Raw genomic sequence first — 9,981 nt, 5'->3', positions numbered from 1 at the left:
CCTCCTCTTCCTTCTTCCACGTCTCTCTATTGTAGGCAGTTTGTATCCACTTCGGGCCTGCGTGTTTCTTTAAGTCATCTGACCATCTCATTTGTGGCCTTCCTCTTTTTCGTTTGTAACTATATGGTCTCCAGTGTATAATCATCTTATTCCATCTGCCGTCTTTCTGTCTTATGGTATGTCCAGCGAACTTCCACTTAAGTCTTGCTATCTGCGTTAATACATCGGTCACTTTTGTTTTGTTGCGGATGCAAGTATTTCTTAGGTGAGTGAGAACAGGAAGTATACATTGGTTGAAGACTCTTGTTTTTAAATATTGGGGGTATTTTCTATTTTTTAGTATATAGGAAAGTTTTCCGAAGGATACCCAAGCCAACCGTATCCTTCTCTTTATTTCTCCGGTCTGATTTTCTTTATTTAATTTAACTAGTGGTCCCAAATATACATATTCTTTTACTTGTTCTATAGTTGTTTGTGCAATTGTAATTATTAATTCTTCTGGTTGGTTGGTTGGCCATAATTTTCTTTTTATTATAATTCATTTGTATGAATGTATTATATTCATTTGTGTTGTCAAATATCACACGTTGTAAAAAGTTTAAAATAAATAATGTTTTATGAAATATTGTGTCCTTCATTGCCCAGCGTATGATATATCCATAGGTCAAAAAAGACAGTTACAAAGAAAAAAGAAGGAAAATGTACATTGCTATTAAAAACATCCTCTCTTTATTTCATTCTGAAGTTTTGATTTCGTTTTGATAAAAATTTAATTTTGGGCATGAGTGTGTTGTGCAAAATTGGAAATAAAAATACCTAATTAGATGAATATACTTTATTCAATATTTTTAAATAAAAAAAGGTAAATAATAAAGTTATTTATAAAATAACTAATTTAAAAAAATATACCTATTTTGTTAAAGGAGTGGATGATACATTATTAAGATCTACAGTCTGATATGATACAACGTTAAGATTACCTAACGTATAAGAACGTCTGATAAACAATCCGTCAATTTCATACATCATTATCTGCCGTTCTTCCTCAGGTAGTTTTCTTAATTTTTTCGCTAATATTTTTGCATAGAGCTCGCATTCATCTTCATCTATGTGTCCCATCATCAGCCTTTTATTCAAAACATTGTTTAATGACGAATCTTCTTGCATTTGTTGCACTGCTCCCTGAAGTTCTGTTGTTTGTTCTTGTTGATGGGATGGCTGTTGGATTGCAGCTACAGTTGTGGATGCTTCAGTTGTTGTTGCCTCTAGGACTTGATACTTACTTTCTTCATCTGATTCATAATCTTTATAACTGTCTGAGAAACTTTGAGTGTCTCCTTGATTGGCTTCATATTTTCCCATCTAAAAAGTAGGAAATTTAATATTTTTTCTGTTACTAATTCTATTATTTGTTTATAAATCAATGTTGTAAAAAAAACTACAATATCTCAAGATATAAGAAGAAATCGTATCAGAAAACTTGAAATGAAGATTACACAACTAAAAGATGATTCCATATTAAAATGTAAAGCTGTTCGTTAGAATTAAAAGTGCTGAGATCCATTTTCACAGTAAATGGAGATATGCAGCCAATAATACACTTAAAAGTATTATCTTTCGAATGATGCTTAATAGGTGGTTGTCCAGGAAATATTACTAAAATTACAAGTCGGATGTCCACTATAATATTTGTTGCAAAAAGCCCTATGCGGTACATCGGTCTTTTTTGCATGGCACACTAATTCTTAAAAAGACATTAGTCCAATCTCCATGGACAACCGCCTGTCAGCTGTGTAAAAATTGAGGTTATAAGCTGATGTTTTTGCATGGTATATAGATAAAAGTAATTTTTTCTTTATCGAGATTAATGTGATAATAAAGAACAACCAGAAATGGCTGAATCAAGAGTAATGAAGGTGGTAATGTGTTTACAAGAAAACAATGAAGGTAACTGAACTTTTTTCAGTGTACTGTGAAAATCTGAAAATCTGAACATTTTGTGCCTATTCTTTCTAGACATTACTAACTTACAGTAGGTGCACAATTGTTGTGAAGTGTAATATCTTGCAGAGTTTAATCTACTTTTCCATGCTTAATAACAAGAGCTTAGTTATTAATAAAACTATTTAAGGAGTATCGCGATAATTAAAGCATTGTTATTTTTCAGACATTCCTGATGTTCGCTCTACTTATGTGCCTGAATTTGATTCATCTAATGAACAAAACTATGTTTCTGTGCATGAGAACCATAAAACCTATTGTCAGTTAAAGCCTGTTATGTTTAATGATGTTGCCAATGAAAATTTCTCAGTGGATGAGAAATTGAGAGTGAAAACATATTTGATGAACTTTCTTGTAGTAGATATTCTGAAAACTGGATGACATAACATATGAACCAGATAATTGCAGTATCAGTGATGATTGTGAGGAACATACAACCATTACCTGTGTTCAAGAACATGATTACAGAAAGTTGCTTTCCAAAAAACTGAACATAAATAACAGTGTTAAAGTGAACGAGGAAAATAGCGAAGATAAAACAGAGACAGAAAATAGCGAAGATAAAGAAAACTAGAAAGAGAAAGCAGAAGCCTTCAAATTGGAAGCGTAACGTAACAAAGGAGAAGAGACGATAAGGAGAGGAATATGTAGGTTTTAAAAATAAATTGAAAAAAGCTAAAGTAGATCTTTCATACAATAGATTATGTAGGTTTAAATGTACTACTAATATACAGGATAATGTTAGAACGCATATATTTAATCGTTTCCGGAAAAGCCAGACAGACTGGGACCATAGAAGACTATTTATTGCACAAGCAGTTTATGTGGATACTGTTAACAGAAGACGTCCAAGAAATGACAATCAAAAGGACCGAAGACAGCATTCTTAACACTTACACGCTCAACTCTCAAACGGATCTAAAACAAGGGTGTGCAAGTCATTTTTTTAACTACACGTGCCATCTCTGAGAAAATAGTCAGAAATTCAATGAAGAAGAAAATTAATGATGCCAAACCATTACTGGAACCACCAAATTCCAGAAAAGGTAAAATAATTGGTTATGGAACACATAAATTGTTTTCCAAAAATTGAAAGTCATTATTGTCGCAATAGGTCTGGAAGAGAATATTTAAATCCAAAACTAAATGTAACAATAATGTACAAATTATATTTAGATTAATGAGGAGTACCTATTCAAAAGAACTTGCCATAAAAAAAAATATGTACCAGCAATTTTTTTCTACCAAGTTCAACTTTCATTTCAAACCCCCTAACATTGATACATGTGATACCTGTGGCAGTTTTGAAAATAAGCGAAAAGAGGCTGATCTTAATGGAGTTAAAGATATTTTAAAGAAAAAGACAGATCATTTGAATGATGCTGAAAACAGATACAAGTTAAAAAGGCAGGATAAGATGCAAGCGGAAGTTAAAAGAAGTCGTAGCAATGATGGATTTGCAAAAATCTCCCCACACCTATGTTAACTAATGGAAAATCGTTTTATTTAAAGCAGTTATGGTTAAGTTAGCATTTAATGTTACTGTCTATAATAATAGTACTGCTGAAGGTTCATGCTTCATGTGGGACGAGTCTATTGCAAAAGGGGTGGCAACGAGATAGCTTCTGCTGTAATAATGTGGTTAAAAAAATTACCTTCTACAACAGGAGAGGTAACATTTTGGTCAGACAACTACTCTGGCGAAAACCGATTTTTTTTATTTTGTATGTATATGTGGGCTGTCCACAATACCTCAGTAGTTAGAATTCATCATAAATATTTACTCAAGGGGCATACACACAACGAAGTGGACACAATACATGCACTAATTGAGAGGAAGAAGAAAAGACTGCCTACAATGAGTATTTATGTACCCCATGAACGGGCCCAGTTTATAAGGATCTGCAGTTCTTTAAAACCGCTTATTGTTTATGAGCTGAAAACAAGTGACTTTTTCAACTTTGAAAAAATGGGCAAAGAATTGACAAGTTTTGTTATTAATAGGAAACGGAATACAGACAATGAACCCTTTCTATCCTCTAAAATTGTGCATTTGAAGAAAGAGACTACCCTGGCATTATGTTTTATAAAACAACATTTTCCAAAGGAAATTTTAAAAGGAAAATTAGAAATTCTCTCGATGGTCTCCTACCAAAGATATTGGACCAAATAAATAATGAAAAATCAATTCCAATTAATAGTTCAAAATATAACCACCTAATAGAATGGGTACCTTCTATTTACCATTCCTTCTATAATTCTTAAAAAAAAAATCAAAAGTGCGGTTGTCCTGTTTTTTATTAATATCATACAACAGAACAAAAAAGGTTGTAGTCCTAAATTATTTATTATTGCAATACAAAACAACTTAATGCTGATTATGTTACTGTAACAAAAATACAAAGCATGCTTTACCACTTTCTTTAAAAACATAAAGCTGCAACATCATTTGATGATTTTAAAGGCATTTTAAATTATGGTGTACCAATTAAAAGCACCAACTTTGATCTACTGCAAAACAAAGTGAATGTGACTTCTGCCTTTCAATTCTAAGGAACAGAAATACTACTTGAGCTTGGAATAATTAAAAAAAAGATGTCATACACTTGGAAATGTATTAACTCTAGTAAAATATCGCATTAGGAACAATGATTAAGTATATGCTAAGGTATAGAAAGAAGAGTAAGGTATTATGATTACAAAAACAAGAAAACCACCTCATGAATTATAACAAATTCCTTGTTACTAACTATACTATAAATCCTCAATTTAGAAGAGTGATTTCATCGTTTAAACGCCGAATATCCTCAAATTTAAATGTACACAGCGGCCCTTGAAAACTACCCGTTTTCTCAATTGCAATTTGCGTTTTCTCATAAGAAAAATTACAGAATATATAAAGTAGTATATTTATTTGTGCTTCTCTATAGAAGACTTGACCAGGAGTTGTCGTACAGTGTAGCCAATTCTTGTTCACAAGTAGTAATTATGGTCATACAAAACCTGTATTCCTCCACGCAGCCATTATTACCGTCATAAAAATACCAAAAAAACATGATTTTTTCAATAGTAAAAAATTAAGCACAAAATTGTAATGAAATAAATTTTATTTATATGTTCCGTTTCGTTACATATTTAAATTTATAAAATAAAAATCGATATTTTAAAACATTATTTTTCAATCGTTTGGCAATTTTGGAATTAGCGACGGAACTCCGATCTACAATTCCGACCCACAGATAGCTGTAAAACTCGTTTTTGTTATTTTATGGCCGAGCAAGTGCCGATCAAGAAATCAACAATCGTTCATTTACATTGTCGTTTCTGAGGGTAGTGCATGTGAGTATATTTTATGTGATAAGTTTGTGTTATTGATAAAACGTGTTATTGATAATACGAGTGTTATAGTTTGTCATTTTATAGTAAATGTTTAGTTATATTCTGTGATTATTTGGTTTGAGTTTTATTAGAGTTTTGGTTTATAGTGAAGTTTTAGTTATATTCTATGATTATTTGATTTGAGTTTTATTGGAGTTTTGGTTTATAGTGAATTTTTAGTTATATTCTGTGATTATTGATTCCAAATTGTTGTTGATTGTTGATTCCAAAAATGAAAAGCCGCAAAAGAGACGGAAATGTTAACCTCCAAAAGTAGCCAAGCGGTCGACATTTGTAGTAGTTTAACAAAAGTATCCGTTAGCTGTATTTATCGTGTACTTAAAAATACATCGGAAAATAAAAAGCAAGAAAAAGGTAAAACTAGAGGAAGGAAAATTACTGCTTTGGATGACGAGACAAGGAATATTATACGTCGAAAAATGCATTCATTTTATTTTCGGAGTGAAATTCTAACACTGAAAAAAATTTCTTAAGAGCTCACAAACGATGATTACTTACCCAAGATATCTCGTAGGGTCTTAATCAGAACCATGCGCGAAATGAACTTTCGATATGTAAAACGCAACAGAAAAAGTATGCTATTAGAAAAAAATTAAATTATTCTGTGGAGAAGAAAATATTTAGAAGAAATACGCAAAATTCGCAGCGCTGGACGCAAAATATATTATTTGGATGAAACCTGGACTAACGAATGTCATACAGTTGGAAAAGTTTGGCGCAAGATTTAAATGTCAAAAGTAAACGCGAAGCATTTATAGAAGGATTATCTACAGGATTAAAAGCTCCATCAGGAAAGGGACGGCGTTTAATCATCATCCATATAGGAAGTGATACAGGGTTCCTTGATGATGGTTTGCTTCAATTTAAGTCGAAAAAAACAGGTGATTATCATGAAGAAATGACTTCCGAAGTATTTGAGAGCTGGTTTAAGAGAATCTTACCAAAATTGGAACCTGGGTCTGTAGTTGCTTTGGACAATGCGCCATATCATAGCCGCAGACTAGAACAATTACCAACGACGGCATGGCGGAAAGGGGGAATTCAAGAATGGCTTACAGAAAAGAAGATTGCATACGAAGAATCAATGCTCAAAATTCAGCTACTTGACATTGCACGGTTAAGGAAAAGTGAATATCTTAAATATGCTGTGGATGAAACTGCAAAAGATTATGGTGTCAAAGTTCTGCATCTACCACCTTATCATTTCGAACTTAATCCCATTGAACTTATCTGGGACGCGAAAGGAGAAGTAGCACGAAATAACAAAACGTTCAAATTAAACGAAATTAAGGAACTTTTGATTCAGGCAATCCTCCATGTAACTCCAGAGAAATGAGTTAAATGTATAGGCCACATAAAGAAGAACATCGTATGTGGGAACTTGACACTCATATCGAAGTTTTACTAGAGCCAATTATAATTACACCAGGTGTAGATAATGACAGCGATAGCAGAACTGCATCTTCAGATTTGGACAGCGCATATTTTCTAATAGTTTAGTAAGAACATCAGCATAAAAAAACCAAAAACAAAAAAAAAGAAAGAGGAAAGAGAAAGAAGAAAAAAAGAAGAACTTAGTAAGTGTGTATAGTGTTTGTGTTTAAATAGTGTGTACAATGTTTTGTTACATCAAAAATTACTTTTAATTTGTTTTTATAGAATTTTATTTTGTTTCATAGGATTTTATTTTGTTTTATACTGTTTGTGTTTTGTTCATTTTATTTAATGGGACAATATGGCTCTTGGCAAACACTCATTTAAAAAAAGTAACGCGCCACAAGACATACCTCTAGGGCGGTGTGGAAACTATCTTAAAATTTGTTTTAAAAAAAATTAATTGTGTAACTCTTTAAGGACGGGTCACGTCAAAAGACGTTTTAACATAACTTCCGCGACAAACTTTTTGTTTGTGGCATTCTGTATTTTTAGGAGACTGAAGGGAATAAGTCACAAAATATTTATTCATATGTTTAATTTACTGACGTTTCGATCTCTATATAAAGAGACCGTTTTCAAATATAAAAATGGTACCTATATTTATTTTTTATAGCTTTTTGCTTGTGGCATTTCAAGGGAAAATGGAAATAATCCACAATATATCTATTTACATGTTTAATTCAGTGTTTCTCCTGTATTCCAGAGACCGTTTTCAAAGTTAGAAAAAAAATAGAAAACAAATAATAAAAGGATTATATGAATATATTATAATAAAACAAATAAAATAAATATAACTATCATTTATATCTTTGAACAAGGTCTGAAAAAGAGATCGAAACGTCAGTAAAAACCTGTAAATAAATATATTGTGACTTATTTCGAACAAACAATATTTAAAAATATAATATAATTAACATTGAAATAAAAGTGAGTGTACGCCACTGAATCTTCATACGTCTTTCCCCACTTCACCGCCTTCAAACGATGACATCACTCTTCCAAATTGAGAATTTATACTATAATTATTGAACAAAAAATTGACCAAAAAAAATTACTTAAAATAGTTAAACCATGTAATTATTCAAACAAAAAATGGGTGTTGAATACAATAATTTGGATTCTTTAATGCTCTAAGAATGGCATTTAAAATTGTTAGACCAACAAGACCAACAAGACTAAATAAAGTCTAGCATATAGCATCTAGCAATACATAAACAAAAATGATCATATTTTAACCAATATTCCAAAATTTTACGAAGGGTAGGTTTTATACAATAAATAAGTAGTGGTTTGGGTTCAAGCAAAGAACTATTCTACATGTGACATATAGGTATGTATTATTTTATGATATACCTAACAAAATTGTTGCTTTTGCATAGTACGGAACATTACTGAAGAGGTACAAAGTACTCTGAACAGCAAATCAAATCTAATAATCAAAGGGAAAACCCTCGCTACAATATTAAAAACATATTTTATATTGTAAGTGATGGTTTTGACTGTTACTTGATGGAAATTCATTTTATATAACAATAAAAAACTGATATTTTATATTATCTGATAATATAAAATAAACTTCAGCCTACCTGTGGAAGAAATTTCTACTTTATAAATAAACAATAGGACCTATATATAACTCTGGGAATGTGTTAGTATAAACAATATAAATATAGTTCATATGAGAGATTATTTATATGGGAAATTATGGTTTGAATCATCAAAAATGTTACAGAAAGAATATCAACAAAGAATGGTCTACACTCTTTTGTTGGTAATATTTTTTATAGATAAGGTATAACTTGGTATTGGTAGATTAAAATATGAAAGATCATAGGGTAAGTTGTTAATGTTTAGAAATATTATACATATTAAACTTATCTAACAACCGTTTATGAGTGGCAATGTAAAACATACAGTAATGCATGTAATATAAGGAAAGAATGAGTGATTCTGAACAATATACTTTGAAATTTTGGGAAATTAAATATTATACCATAAAATTTACTCAAATTAGAACCCATTTTTTTCATTATTGCCTTACTATTTCAAAGCTAAGTAGAGACGATTCATCTAAATTACTTTTACCTACGACATAAATGATCTGTGCAATTTCTACCAAAAAAACTAGAAACAACTGAAAAAGTGAAGTGTACATAATCATAGCTATGTCAAATTTAACCTACAACTTTGAATAATGAGAAAAATATTTACTATATTTTTATAATATTTATCTTCGCCTCTTATTATTATGTATACAAGTAGCTAAATCATAAAAACTGTTCTTTCCATATAAAGTAAAATAAAATTAATAAGTTTAACACAATATTCAAACCTCCAAATATTCAGTCTTGACGGTAGTGTCACATTCATAGATATTTCCCAGAAAAGACTCCATAAGTTCATATGCAAACCATACAGGTTTATATACATCGGTACTACCTAATTTTATTGAGTCTCTCTTTTTTCGGAACTGCTGTCTAAAAGTTGCTCTCAAGGAATCCTTTTTCTTTTTTAAAATGGCTACAGGAATATCTAGGTTCTGGCCCAAGCGAATCCAACCATCGTTAACTTTTTTCTTATCTTTATGAGATGCATGTAATGGATTCCACAAAATAGGTTCATTTTGATAAGCCTCTAAAAACTTGTATGTAAAATCATTCGTCCAGTCAGACATTATTTATCCAAATAAATAAAATACACATAGCAAACCGTAACTTACTAACTTAAAACCTAACTATGGAATGCTTAAAGCCTTTTTTAGTCATAAATTATACAAAATAATCATAATAAATTGTAACCTTCAAGAGCGGGGCGAGGTACCACAAGACAAAGCGAGCATACCGTTCACACGCTCGCCCCACCTCGCCAGCATTCGTCCACATTCGTCTAATATCTAATACCAACATAACATGTGTAATTTGAAGTTCGCTTTGACTTGCTTTGAAATCTATCAGTTAAACTTTTAAAATTTATATTCCTAGAGTATAATTATTGTTGTATAATTTTATTGAAATAATATAATAATACCTATTTATTTTCCAATTATTTTACATTATTTATGTTTATTGACCATTCGTTTAATTTATCAGTGATTAGCTTGCGATTAGTAACAAGGTTAGCCAAGGTCAACGCACGTTTTTATTT

The 9,981-nt window shown here is 31.0% G+C and overlaps 1 protein-coding gene across 1 annotated transcript; it reads right to left on the bottom strand.

Moving 5' to 3' along the window:
* Window positions 1-820: 820 nt before the first annotated feature.
* On the bottom strand, window positions 821-9,679 carry LOC140445617 (uncharacterized). The gene is made up of 2 exons (XM_072537813.1): window positions 9,170-9,679; window positions 821-1,362 (listed from the first exon to the last, which is right to left on the bottom strand). Exons 1-2 carry the CDS (start codon window positions 9,509-9,511, stop codon window positions 910-912), a joined length of 795 nt encoding a protein of 264 aa, XP_072393914.1. The 5' UTR covers window positions 9,512-9,679; the 3' UTR covers window positions 821-909.
* Between the last annotated feature and the right edge of the window lie 302 nt (window positions 9,680-9,981).

This window comes from Diabrotica undecimpunctata, chromosome 7 (genome assembly GCF_040954645.1).
Source record: "Diabrotica undecimpunctata isolate CICGRU chromosome 7, icDiaUnde3, whole genome shotgun sequence".
In the NCBI taxonomy this organism is placed as follows: domain Eukaryota; kingdom Metazoa; phylum Arthropoda; class Insecta; order Coleoptera; family Chrysomelidae; genus Diabrotica; species Diabrotica undecimpunctata.
Note: the sequence above shows the minus strand (reverse complement) of the source record. Positions and strands in the feature narration are given on the sequence as shown.